Genomic DNA, 14,293 nt, shown 5'->3' on the forward strand with positions numbered 1-14,293 from the left:
GGCATTATATCATCTGTAAGTTGGATGTTTTTATTCAAATAGCTAGGGACAGAGTTAAGGACAGAGCTCTGAAACACCGGAGACTTCTTTTTAGGTTGATATCAATTATTTAATTACAGTTATTTATATGTTGGTTTTGGTTTTTTGACCAGCCATGAGTATACCTAGAGGTACTATTTTCCCACTCTTTATTTCACAGTTGTCCACCAGGTTAAAGTGAGAAGCTTTGTCAGATCCTCTGCAGTTGGGGGATGGGCCAAGGGACCACTCTGCTGAATCCTCCAGGTCAAGGGACTGAAATAGCCCTGACCTAGGGAAGAGGAGCCTGTAAGGAGCTCTAATACTTGACCTTTTGCACTCCTGGGTAGGTGCTAGTGGATGTGCCCTGCACCACAGACCGCCACTCCCTTCATGAGGAGGAAAACAACATCTTTCAGCGTTCCAGGAAGAAGGAGCGGCAGATGTTGCCTATGTTGCAGGTGCAGCTTCTTGCGTGAGTAACAGATTAACAAAAACTCAGAACTTTGGGAAAGAGTGATCTGGGAGTCTGGGGTGCTAGAAGCTATTGCCAAGACCATCACCCGTAGAAGGGTTTTCTGTTTGGGAATCTGCCTGAAGGAGACAAACTTCACAGGATGGTCTTCCTCTGGGACATAAAAACTCTATGTGGTAGAAATACATAGCAGGACAGACTGCATAGATTGACTTTTACCTCCAGGCTAACCCCTAACTGCATGTCAATGATTAACACAATTTTGAAATATATACTGAGGTCAAGGCTCTGTACAGCTGGGATAAGAACTTGGTTCATAGCCAGTATCAGAGTTTGGTCTATAACTGGAGTCAAAGATCAGGTGACTGTTTCAAGACAGCCTCTGGAGGAGAGCCCATGGAGTAAGGTTAGGTTGCTCTCTGCTTTGAGAACAGCTTTTTAGATGATGTCATTGTGGAAGGCATGCAGAGGCTAACACAGTCACCCATCCCACAGCTGGCACCCCCATCCTTCCAGCTTATTCGGTTGCCCTTCTGCTTCTGAGAAGCTCATTAGTCACTGCCACTCTCTCTCTCTCTCTCTTTTTACAGGGCTGGACTCCTTGCCACCAAACCAGGAGGCCACGTTGTCTATTCTACCTGCTCACTTTCACATTTACAGAATGAGTATGTGGTGCAAGGCGCCATCGAGCTCCTGGACAATCAATACAGCATTAAGGTTCATGTGGAAGACTTGACTCACTTCCGAAAGCTTTTCATGAACACGTTTTCTTTCTTCCCATCCTGCCAGGTTGGGGAGCTGGTAATCCCAAACCTCATGGCCAATTTTGGGCCTATGTACTTTTGCAAAATGTGTAGAATGACGTAGCATTGCCCTGCTCCTGAAGTCCTGGTGTAGGAAGACTGGGTGAACTCTTGTGGAGACCAGTGGTAAATCTCCATCCCATTCAAGTCTTTCTATAGATGGTTTTCAGCAGTAGGAAGTAGGAGTTTTTCTGTCCTGCTCTCCAATTGTGGAGCATCAGCAGATTTCTAACTCACTTATTACAACCCACTTCCAATCCCCGCGCCCCATCTTTGAGCCTGTGCTAAAGGTTCCTGCCCCATTAGGGGTTTAGGAGGAGGAACCAGTATCCTGTAAACTTGGGAAGAAGTGTTTAGCCAATAAAATTGTTGAAGCTCCATCGAGCTGGGGCTGAAGTTGGGGGGATCTCATGTCCGTCCAAGTTTTTTTAGTTCCTCTTGTACCAGCTGCTGCTACTGAGCACTAGCTCTCAGGTACCCAGAGTCCAGGACCTCAGCCTGGTTACAGGCCTCTGGTTACAGAACCCTTCTCACACTTGGGTTTTGCATGATAAGTCTTGAGCAGTTGAAGTACCTACACCAGCCTGCCAAGTTTCTCCATATGGCCCATGATCTGATTTCAGGAACGAGTAACTGAAAATGTTAAGCCAGTGCATTATAATCTGCTTACTTAACATCAAGAAAGCTCTCCAGAGCCGAATAATTCAGGCATCCTCCTACTATTAACAGCACTGTTGCCCAAATGTGGCTGGGAAGCTGCTTCTGTCACAGGCTGTGATACTCTGCTGTGTGTTTCTGCCCTTGTTCACTCCTCTAGTAAGTATTCCTCTAGTAAGTATGTGGTGCAAGGCGCCATCGAGCTCAGTGGCCAGGGAACTGCTGGGGATGTAGTGTTCGGGACTGTGGGAGAAAATGAGGCCTCTTCATTCTTCAGAATGGCAGCTCTCTGAGCACCTAGGAATTGCCTAATGTCTTATTTTGTTATCTTCAGTTGTTTTTTTTTTTCTCTTGTTCCGGGTCCATGACTGAGCTCTGGTGCTAGTTCTCTGGCTAACCCCTAAATCCCTTAGAGCTCTTCTCCCAGCATCACAGGCTCTCATCTTACACAGTGTGTTTGGAGCAATATTACATCATGTAATGCCTGACTGTTAGTTGTGTTGTTTTTGTAACTTTAGCACAAAGAAGGCAGTTCTTTAAAGGTAGGGATATTAAAAATTGCTTATGGTCACTTGCAGATACTACTTTTTTTATTAAATTTTTTTTCTGAAAAACTGATTCTTGCATGGAAGAGGATTCTTCCTACTTTCCTTAACCCTTCTCTTCCTCTTTCTGTGTCTCCTTTTGTTCTTTAAGCCTTTCGTGCTAATCATTGTTTGGGTATTAGAGGTGTCAGCTGAGAAGGATTTTAGATGAGGTTAAGCCTTCTCCTTTTTTGGAATTTGCATCATAACCGAGGGCCCTGAAAGATCTTTCAGACTCAAAATCAAGTAAAGCTAGAAAGATGGAGCTCCAGGGAGTAGGACTCTAATTAGCTTCCATGTGTGCTGTTTGGTTCCTGCCTGCTGTTTACTCAACATTCAGTACTTGCTGAGGCTTGGAGGCCTTAGGTGCCTGGGTTTCTTCCCTTGGCCTCCTGGGTAGCCAGCCTGGTGCTAATTAAATGCTAAGCAGTGATAATTCAAGGGACTAGTGTCTCTGCACTTGGGGTCGAAGTCTATTTGGGGACAGAGAGACGCAGATAAGGAAAGCAGAGATCTGCTTTGGAAAATAGTTTGATTATCTCCTGTAATTGAACGTTTACCTACAACTCACTTATTCCAATACTAGGGATAAATCCAAGAGAAACTCTTACATGTACATCAGGAGATACATACAATAATGTTTTCGTAGCAGCCCTGGTCACAAAAGCAAACCCAGATATGCATGAGCAAGAGAGTGGACAAAAACTGGAATGTTCACACGGGAATATTATACCAGTTTTGAAACAAGTAAACTACAGTGACCCATAACAATATGAATGATTCTTAGCAATAAGATATTAAATGTTTAGTCCCAAAGATTAAATGTAGCATGATACTTAAGAATTTTTTTCTTCTTTTTTGTTATTATTTACACACAGTATAATTTATCAGTACTAAATATACCATTTAAATGTATTTGATAATTCCTTATAATAGTATAACCATCATCACCATAAAAATATAGAAAATAATTCCATCTCCTAAAATGTTTTCTTGTGCTCCTTTGCACTTAATTCCTTTCCCTAATCCCTGGTTCCAGGTAATCACTGATCTGCTTTTTGTCACTATAGTTTTGCCTATTCTAGAATTTCACATTATGGAAGAGAGTTGATTTACAGCTGGATTGGAAAAGCTCTTTCTGTCTATCTGAATGTTTGGTTTTTCACTGTTGGCCCAGATAAAGGCATTGGTATTTCTGTTGTGCTATTTAAATCTGAAATTCCCCTGGTGACTCCCAGGGTTATTTGATTTACTGACCGTTTACAACTGGTGTAACTGGTTACATACGTGTGACTTGACTACATGACCAGAACTTGACTACAAAACCCTGCTAGGAACTTCTGATTTGAGCTCTCTCACAGCTGAGATTCCTCACATAGAGCATGGTGATTCAATCCAAATACAGAGTACTTTGTTTCACAGCCTTGCTAATACTTGGTATTTTAAGTTTTAAATGTCACATCCTGTCCCAGTGCAATATGACTTTGCCATTTCCTTCACTAAGACACAGTCTGTTTCCTCACCCCTTTAATCTGGGCTAACTGTATGATTTGCTTTGACCAATTAAGTTTGGTGGAATGAATGCTGTGTGAGTTCTAAGTTTAGGCCTCAAGAGGCCTTGCAGCTTTCACTGTTCAGTTCAGTTCAGTCGCTCAGTCGTGTCTGACTCTTTGCGACCCCATGAATCACAGCACGCCAGGCCTCCCTGTCCATCACCAACTCCTGGAGTTCACTCAGACTCAGTCCATCGAGTCAGTGATGACATCCAGCCATCTCATCCTCTGTCGTCCCCTTCTCCTCCTTCCCTCAATCCCCCCCCAGCATCAGAGTCTTTTCTAATGAGTCAACTCTTCGCATGAGGTGGCCAAGGTATGGGAGTTTCAGCTTTAGCATCATTCCTTCCAAAAGAAATCCCAGGGCTGATCTCCTTCGGAATGGACTGGTTGGATCTCCTTACAGTCCAAGGCACTCTCAAGAGTCTTCTCCAACACCACAGTTCAAAAGCATCAATTCTTCGGCACTCAGCCTTCTTCACAGTCCAACTCTCACATCCATACATAACCACAGGAAAACCATAGCCTTGACTAGACGGACCTTAGTTACCTTGGCTCTTTTTTACTGTTATGTGAAGAAGCCCAGGCTAGCGGCGGGAGACATGTGATGGACACCAAGCTAAGACCTAACTTCAGCTAATTGGTTAAATAACCCAAACTGCATAAGTGACCCCAGTCAAGACCAATATAACTTAGTGATGATTCTAAGCATGGTTGATTTTAAACCACTGAGTTTGGGGATGATTTGTTACACAGCAACAAAGATTGACACATGGAAAACCCAAATCTGTCATTTACTTACCTGCTTATAATACTTTGTTCTTTCTGCATTGCCTGCAGGGTCAAGTTCAAACTCTGCCCTGGCCCCTGGTTGTTGATTGTGTTTCATCTCCCTACCCCCCAGTGCACCCTTCTCTCACAAGTCATTTGTGTATCCCAAGTGTAACCTATCCCCTGTGACCTCTGTGTCACGATACATTGTCTTTTCTGTCTAAATGCCCTTTTCTCTGTTCTTGCTAGCCCACATTTCCATCTCCTCCAGGAAGCCTTCTCTGATTCCTTTAAAGCAGACTGAGTTGTTCTTTTTCTGTGCTTCCCCTGCCCTCTGTATATGTTATGAATATAACGCTTCCCTTGTGTGGTTTCTCTCCTCACCACAGCCCTGAACTGAGACTTATTCGGGGCAAGAAGCCTCGTATTCATTTTTGTATCTCTAACCCCCTAGCGCCAATATGTTTGGTACATATAAGGTGTAAGTACAGACTATCATGTGGTAGACGTAATCCTAGATACTAGAGAGAGGGGTGAACAGAACAGACAAGTCGTTTTTCTCAAGGGAGGTACAACCTAGTGGGCAAGATGGAAAAGAAACTACAAGTGAATGACAAGTAAATTACAAGGGAGCAAAGTACTGAGAGAGGTGTAAAGTGCCTATTACCTGGGAGACCTAATGTAGTGTGGTGGAGTGCGTGTGTGCTCAGTCATATCCACCTCTGACCCCATGGAGTAGGGGACAGGGTAGCCCACCAGGCTTCTCTGTCCATGGAATTTTCCAGGCAGGAATACTGGAGCAGGTTGCCATTTGCTACTCCAGGGGATCTTCCCGACCCAGGGATCAAACCCATGTCTCCTGTGTCTCCCTCACAGGAGGGAGGGTGGTAGATGGATTCTTTTACCACTGAGCCACCTGGGTGGCCCGGAGGAAGACGTGTTCAGACAGACCTTGGGGATGAGGAGGAGAGGGATGTGTGTATATGAGAGGTATCTTCCAGCAGAGATAAGGGGCCATGTGCCTGAAGCTTCTGAGACAGGAGAGTACATTCTGGAACCTGAAAGGTCTGGTATGTTTCAGCATGGAGAGAAGGGGATGCTTGTGAAATAGGTTAGAGAACAGGTGGAAGTCAGCAGGCTCTGAAGCCGTGAATAGTTGGAGTAATTGGAAGCCATTGTAGGAGTTTTAAGCTGGGAAGTGAACTGATCAGATTTCCAAGGGCCTCCCACTGGGAATATAATTATCAATAGTAGTTGCTGAATGAGGAAGATAAATAACGACATAACAGAAAACGATTCTCAATGTCAGTCCAGTACTTAAGCTTCCTTAGCCCTCCCCTCTGTGAGTAAATGGAGCTGTGGAACTCCCTGCTGCTCGTACTGAAGTTTGAGGTGCCACACCAGGAGGCACGCTGGCAAAATCAGATGTACCCAGAAAGGTGACCAGGATGGAGAGGCAATGGAAGGTGCCATCCTGGAAAGAACAACTGGGAGCATTAAGCCAGGAAATGGCTGTTCTCTTGCCCTTTGTACCTCCCCTGCTTGACCTGCACCTGCTTCACCTGCACCCTACTCACCTGCCCTTCCTGCATACTTGCCCCAGGCCATATTCCAACTGTAGACCCTGTGACAGCTTATCAAAGGGGTGGTGAGGAGCCTGCCCTTCTGCTAGTTTCCCTGTAATCAGTGAGCCAGCCTCACATAGATTCTCCTTGAAATGGTAACCCACTCTAGTATTCTTGCCTGGAAAGTTCCATGCACAGAGGAGCCTGGCAGGTTGTAGTCCATGCGGTCACAAACAGACATGACTGAGCGGCTGAGCACACACCCCTGGCAGCAAAGACTGCAGTCAAGTCCTGGCCAACCGTGGTAGAGTATTGCTCCAGGATCTTGCTTGAGGCCTGTAAACGCCCTCTATCCGTTGAGTCAAGGATGTCTCTGCCACTGGGGGGAAAAAAAAAAAGTAAAATCGCTCAGTCATGTCCGACTCTTTGCGACCCCATGGGGTGTAGCCCCCCAGGCTCCTCTGTCCATGAAATTTTTCAGGCAAGAGTACTGGAGTGGGTTGCCATTTCCTTCTCCAGGGGATCTTCCCAACCCAGGGATAGAACCTGGGTCTCCTGCATTGCAAGCAGATGCTTTACCAGCTGAGTCACCAGTCTCCCTTTAAACTAGTGCTCTCTGAACTGTGGTTCACAAACATGATTTATTTGTGGTCATGGAGTCAATTTTGTGGGTATGGGAGGCATGAGGACTTTTCAGAAATAGTTACTGCTCTTCTTGAAGGAAAGGTTACTCCTCTTCCTCAGAAGGGTTGCCTCTCCTCTACCTCTGTGGTTAGCTATGTGATTTGCTTTATGAAGTATTAGTGGAAGCGGTGTCTTCTATATTTCTGGATGGAAGCGTTGAGAGTGAACCTTGAGTTTGCCTTGTCATTCCCACCACAGTGATAATGGAGTTACAATGGAACCTGCATCAGCTTGAGTACCTAAGTGACTGTTGAGCAGAACCTCCTTGGACCTGCATTAGACGTGGAGTGAGAGTGAAAGATGCTGTGTTCAGCCTCTGAGAGTTTGTGTAGTTACTGAAGTATAACTTGGTCTCCTTTTTTTTTTTCTTTTGGCTGTGTAGCTTGCAAGATCTTAGTTCCCTGACTTAGGATTGAACCTGGGCCTTTAACAGTGAAAGCATGGAGTCCTAACCACCGGACCACCAGGGAAGCCCCTAACTTGGTCTTTTTTCACTGATAGAGCAGGCATGGACCAGCTCCTTATTTTCTCACTGATATTTTAAAAATCGAAGTATAGTTGATTTATGATATCATGTTAGATTCAGGTGTACAGCAAAAAATGATTCAGAAATGTATATGCATACACATATATGATACTTAAAAAAATTATTTTCCATTATAGGTTATTACAAGATACTGAAATATTGAATATAGTTTCCTATAGTATACAGTAAATCTTTGTTACTTATCTATTTTATGTATATTTGTAACAAAAGAATAGAAAATATCAGACGCAAGCCAATCTATAGTGACAACAGACAGTGGTTGCCTGGAGAAAGCTAGATTACACAGGATCACGAGGAAACTTGGGGATGATGGCTATCTTTACAGTAGTAAAGATACCAATTATGGCTCAGAATTTAATTTGGTAAACAAAATATAGTACACCCCCAAGGCGTGAGGGCTCGCTAACTCTGAAGGAGTGGCCAGTAGTAATGTATACAAGTCTATACATATGTAAAAAAGTCACAAAACTGTATACTTTAAATATGTGCAGTTTATTGTACACCAATTATATCTCAATAAAGGTATTAAATATGTGCCTACAAAACAACATTTTAAAAGATCATATACAAACAAAAAATAGGCATTAAATTATGAGTTGCTTTATGGGTGGAGGGAAGATAAGATTGGGAAACAAAAAGAGTAAATAGATAAGATATGAGCGGAACTTGGATGCATCAATGATGATATTGTCCTGTGAACAGAAGTGGACTCAACCCTCTGCACTTGATGAGATGAATGGATGAGAGAACTATTAGCAAAGTGACTGGTGGTATGCCTTTCTTCCTGAGCTGTGTCATTCTTACCTCCCAGGAGGCTTTTTCCCTGACCCAGAGGGCTGACTGATCAGGAGAGGGAATGTGACCAAGAAGCGGGCAGGTTGACTCCTACAAAATCACTGTCCCTTTTCCCTTTTTCCCCTTCTTTGTCTGTTCTAGGGAACCAGAGTCACTTAGTTCCTCTTTGTTTTGTTCCTCACAAGCCCTGATGCCCATAGTGGCTGCTCTTCTCAGACAGGGGCACTTCGTGTAGAGAGTATTTCTTCAGACTTGAAGCTGGATTGTTTATTTATTGAAGGTGCAGGGAACAGCCCCAAAATCACAGCAGTTCCAGACAGTGCTCTATATATTCCGAGACTGTCCTCATGATCCGTTCCTGCTTGGACCTTCCCCAGCTCTTTCTTGGGGGAAGACCCTGGCTCCCTCTGGTGTCTTAGACTGTTTCCTTTCCTTCAGTTTGATATCACCTGCTTGCTTTCTATCTTTTAAAAATTTACTTCTTTTTGTTTGTTTGCTTACCAGTAACACCTCTGTTATTCTTTTAAAAATATGTTTTTCTGTTATTTTAATGAAGAAGATAAATGCATGTACTTCATCTGCCATCTGGAACCTAAGGCCCCTAAATTGGGTCTTAAAGGATGAATAGAAGTTTGCCAGGCAGTGTGTGCTGCAGGGTGGGGGTGAAGATTATGGAGGAACATCGGTCATTAGAGATCAAAGGAAGGGTGTTCAAAGGAGAAAAACCCTGGGGCCTAAAGTGTTTGAGAAAAGCTGAGAAATTAGTACAGTTCTTTGTACCTGTTACCATCCTGACAGCCTGCCAGTCATCATTAGATACTGAGTTTTAACTCTACCAGTATGTTTACCCAACTCACAGAAGCAGATGAGGGCACCAGCTGGAACTGTGGGCTCTGTCTGTCTTAGGGGACACCATTTGTGACGGAAGTTGTAAGCAGTTGTCGCCAGCTTGAGCAGAAGCCAAAGAGCTTGGTAGCTGAATATCCAGACTTTCAGTACAGTGACATCAGAGTCACTGAGGACAACAGCCCCACACCTTCTGGTTTCAAAGGGATTCACCTTGGTAGAGCCAGGAAAGAATCCAGCCCTAGAGAACCAAGGGCAAGAGCCCTCTTTGGGTTGTACCAGGGTTCAGTAAAATGCAGCCCTAGAAAGAAAGACTGGAGTCACTTGAGGAAACCTTGGGTGCGCAGGTTTGTTTTAGGCAAAAATTCTGCCCATCTCTAGTCAAAATTCTGAATGTCCTTCAAAGGTATAGTGATTTTGTAAAAAGCCATCCTCACTTTGTGGAATGATTCCCCAGGTAAGTTCTTTAAATAAGATAGATTTATGTGTTAAGATTTGATTTATGTACAACCTATCAAGAATAAACCCTCTGTGAAATATGCGGTCAATATATTATGTCCTACTGATGCTTCTCAAGAAGGGAGGCATGTGCTTTTCTCCATATCTTGTTTTCAAAAACTGGTTTGCCACCTACAAGATGTTTTCTTCCACACTGTCTTGGATACAAACTTAGGGCATACAAGCTGATTCAATACTCATACTGATGTCCCCAGAGCCAAGTGAAAAATATGTAGCTCTCAGGATCAAAATAAAACATTTCTCTAATAAAATTGCTATTGCTATGGCTCATGTTTAGTCACATTATTTTACTCTTATTTTTTAGCCCTTGAACTCATTTAATTCTCAATAACCAATGAGATAGTACTCCATTTTACAGATGAAGAAACTCAGGGGCAGAACAGCGAAGAAACTTACCTCCCAGTTTCAAATACATTTAGGAGGGAGAAAGCATATTGTGTATATTTGAAGGATGGCATGGGTTAAAACAGGTTGAGGAAAACAGATGAAGGGTAAGGCATGGTTGGTGTGTTTCTAGGTTACCAACTAGGAACTTTCGATAACAGTTTTCTGTTTTTGTTTTGGCTGCATCGGCTCTTCATTGAGGTTCGTAGGTTTCTCTAGTGGCACATGGGCTTAGTTGCCTGTGGCATGTGGGATCTTAGTTCCCTGACCAGGGATTGGACTCTTGTCCCCTGCACTGAAAGGTGTTTTCTTAACCACTGGACTACCAGGGAAGTCTGATAACAGTTCTAGAGTCTAGGTGTCTGTATCCCGATTACAGAGGCAGCAGTGAGTCTCAAAGATCCAGTTTTGACTTGCAGTGGGCTCCCATTCACTATGGAGTATTGAGCAAGTCCCTGGTTGTCTGTGGGGCTCAGTTACTCATCTGGGTGATGGGGATTGGAAGGTAGATTAGTTAGCTATTGCTTTGTAATAAGCCAATCCCCAAACTGGCAAGTTATTTATGATTCTGAGTCTGTTGGTTGGCTAGGCTCACTTACGTGTCTGCATTCAAGTGGCTGGCTGTTCTCATTGTGGCTGGGACCTGTGTAAGGGCCTGAGCAGGAACAACTGGGCTGAGCAAGCTCTACGCTACATGGCCTTATCTTCTGGAAGACAAGCTTGAGCTGCTTCTCATGGCAGTGGTAGGGTTCCAGGAGAGAGAAAGGTAACAGTTCTTTTGCAGCTGCTGGCCTGAAAAATTACACAATGTGAGATTTTTGTGAGCTAAGTTTTCTTTGGGGCAAAATGAAGATTATAGCCCAGGAAACAGCACCTCAGATAGCTCTGAAAAGCTGCTCCAAAGAGGCAGAGGGGGAAGGTCAGTATATATGTGGTTTTAGTGAAGGGGGAGTATATACAATCAGCTACATATTATTTTTGCGGAAAGTTTCTGCTAGTCACAGGGAGCAGTCACCATGAAGAATTTTAGTGCTTTTCTAGATATGAGAAGAAACTACAGTGAAGAGGAACTAAAGAGCTTTTTGATGAGGGTGAAAGAAGAGAGTGAAAAAGCTGGCTTGGAACAACATTAAAGAAACTAAGATCATGGCATCTGATCCCATCACTTCATGGCAAATAGAAGGGGGAAAAGTGGAAGCAGTGACATCTTTTATTTTCTTGTGCTCCAAAATCACTGCAGACAGTGACTGCAGCCATGAAATTAGAAGACACTTGCTCCTTGGAAGGAAAGCTATAACAAACCTAGACAGCATATCAAAAAGCAGAGACATCACTTTGCCAACGAAGGTCCATATGGTCACAGCTATGGTTTTTCCAGTACAGATGTGAAAGCTGGATCATAAAGACAACTGAGTGCCAAAGGGTGGATACTTTTGAGTTGAGGTGACGGAGAAGACTCTTGAGAGTCCCTTGGACAGCAAGGAGATCAAACCAGAGTCAGGCCTGAATATTCATTGGAAGGACTGATGCTGAAACTTTAGCTCCAATACTTTGGCCACCTGATGTGAAGGGTCAACTCCCTAGAAAAGACTCTGATGCTGGGAAAGATTGAGGGCAGGAGATGAAGGGAGTGACAGAGGCTGAGATGGTTGGATGACATCGACTCAGGTTTGGCATGCTATTAATCCATGGGGTCGCAAAGAGTTGGACATGACTTAGTGACTGAATGGCAACAGATGTGAGGAAATACAAGAACTGGGCTCATAGAGTCAGCTCCTGAAAATATCTAACTATCTGAAGACCCATTCTGCCAGTTTTCCCCGGAGCACCTCGGTTCTGCTCTCCGCTCTGAATTCCTTTCAAGGGATGCTGCAAGTCTGCAGCTGTGGTGACTCACGATTTAATCTTTGTAGAGGCAGATGGCAAGTGCCAATCTGTAGCTGACGTAGCCTAGGCTCAGAACTAGCACAGAATCCTGTGCACTGCATTCTGTTCGTTAAAACAAGCCGCAAAGTTCAGCTCAGATTTGCAGGGGTGGGGAAATAGCTCCCTTCTGAAGGGATGGAGGAGCTCTTTGCACAGAGCAGAGATATAGAAAGGTGTGGGATTGAAATCATATACCAGAGAAGACAAATTCTCCCCTACCTCTGAGGAGAGTATAATAGTATAATAGAACCACCTCTGAGGCGGTGAGGGGCTCAGGCAACTGAGGCCAAAGACCTGGCAGTGCTTTAAAAATTATAAAATGCTCCACAGGTAGTGCTTTTGAGTGTGGTAATCTTGTGTCACCTGTGGACCTGTGAGTTCCTGAGAGCAAGGCTGTGCCCTACTTCTGTCCACCCCTTCTGTATTAAGGAAAGACTCACAGAAAGGAAGGGAAACAAAGCAGAGCAGTTGCTGAGAATCAGACCACACTCCCTCTTCTCACCCTAGAACAAAGACAGGCTTCAAACCCTCTGGAATCTGAGAAGCTTCCTTCCCTTCTGCAAGCTCTCCCCCGCATCCTTTCTGCCCTGTCCCCACCTCCAACTGCACTTGGCGGGATACTCACCTGTCTTCCCACTCAACAACTGAGGATACAGAAGGATGACTTGCTCAAGGTCACCAGTTAGTGTGTGAAGACCCAGATCCTGCTTAGGAAACCCATCAGGGCCTGCTTGAGTGACTGCAAATATGAACACACATCTGAGTGCAGGGCATGCTGTGTTGGCTTCTGGAATGGTGTGGTGTTGAGTTACAGATGCTTTTCTGATAATACAGGTGGAGCCCTGGAAACCTTTCCCTGCTGGGTTCTCAAGTCTCCCTGCTCTCCCATTCCACATCTCTGCCTCCAGCTTGCCTCTCCCAGTGCTCCTCCATATTGCCTTTCCAAAACACTTGCATCATGACTCTGCTTAAAATAACAATGAATCAACATTTATTGAGCCCTTACAACGGGCCAGGTACTGTTCTAAGCTCTTCCCGTGAATTAACTCATTTAATCTTCACAATTTTTTGAAGGAGTCACTATTATTAGCTCCCATTTTGCAGATAAGGAAACTGAGGCACAAGAGGTTAGAGTGACTTACTGAAGGTTCCACAGTGTCAAAGTTAGGATTTGAGCTCAGATAGTCTGGTTCCTGAACTTAGGCTTCTCAGGCCAGAAAAACCCTCTCTGTAGGTCTCTGTTTGTTGTTGTTCATTTGCTAAGTAGTGTCTAACTCTCTGCGGGCCCCATGGACTCCAGCGCACCGGGCTCTATTCTAATAATAAAGAACAACAACAGTAATATAATAATTAATATGCATGGATTGCTTACAATAGGCTAGGCCTTGTTCTGGCTGCATTTCAAGTATTAGCTCATTTGAGTCTTACAATAGTACTAGAGAATTGGCCATTAGAGGGAGTACTATTATCCTCATTTTACAGGTAAGGAAACGGGGATAGTCATGCAACAAAGATGGGTTACCAGACACTCCAGCTCCAGAGGCAAACTTTAAACCACTGTGCTATCTGGCTTTCCCAAAGGCTATTCAGTCCAAGGGCCCAGTATTTACTGCTGTTTGGATTCATGTCACATGATTTCTGCATTTCCACCGAAGCATGGCTTTTGTTTTTTCTATGCATGTTTTTTTCCTTCTCAACCAGACCTTGAGCTCCATGAGGCTAGAGTGAAGATCTGGTACGCCCTCAAGTTCCCCAGTTCACAGCCAGGATCTCACAGACTCCTCCTAACAGTCTTACATTATAGGCATTCCTCCTTTTCAAGGAAAAAGCATGGGTTCAGAGGTAAAGATAGAACTGGATGAATGAACAGCAGTGTTTTGGCAAACAGCATTTTCCAGCCACAAAGCACTCTTCCCCACATCGCATTCCACTCCACACAGCCTCACTTCCAGGGGCAGTCATGGTAGTAGAGCTTGATGGTTAAGATCAATGGTTTAGGATTAAACCTGAGTTTGAATCTCCACTCAGTCACCTGCATGACCCACAGAGGGGGTCATTTAATCCCTCTTGTCCTCAGTTACCTCATTAGTAAATGAGGATGATAAAAATGCTTTCCTCATCTCTCTATTGGGAGGACGAATGAAATTGAGCACATAAAGACCTGTG

At 44.1% G+C, this 14,293-nt stretch overlaps 1 protein-coding gene across 2 annotated transcripts in view; it reads left to right on the forward strand.

Annotated features, from left to right (window-relative positions):
• Positions 1 to 10,068, forward strand: part of NSUN4 (NOP2/Sun RNA methyltransferase 4) — a 29,677-nt gene extending 19,609 nt beyond the window's left edge. Inside the window, exons 5-6 of one of the 2 annotated variants that reach the window (XM_004001933.5) lie at positions 369 to 493; positions 1,084 to 10,068. In XM_004001933.5, the coding sequence (XP_004001982.1) occupies positions 369 to 493; positions 1,084 to 1,360 (402 nt within the window). In that variant the 3' untranslated portion in view covers positions 1,361 to 10,068. The remainder of the gene's footprint in view (positions 1 to 368; positions 494 to 1,083) is intronic. The other variant, XM_012130559.5, reaches the window with a different exon arrangement.
• Positions 10,069 to 14,293: the final 4,225 nt, after the last annotated feature.

This window comes from Ovis aries, chromosome 1 (genome assembly GCF_016772045.2).
Source record: "Ovis aries strain OAR_USU_Benz2616 breed Rambouillet chromosome 1, ARS-UI_Ramb_v3.0, whole genome shotgun sequence".
Taxonomy (NCBI): Eukaryota; Metazoa; Chordata; class Mammalia; order Artiodactyla; family Bovidae; genus Ovis; species Ovis aries.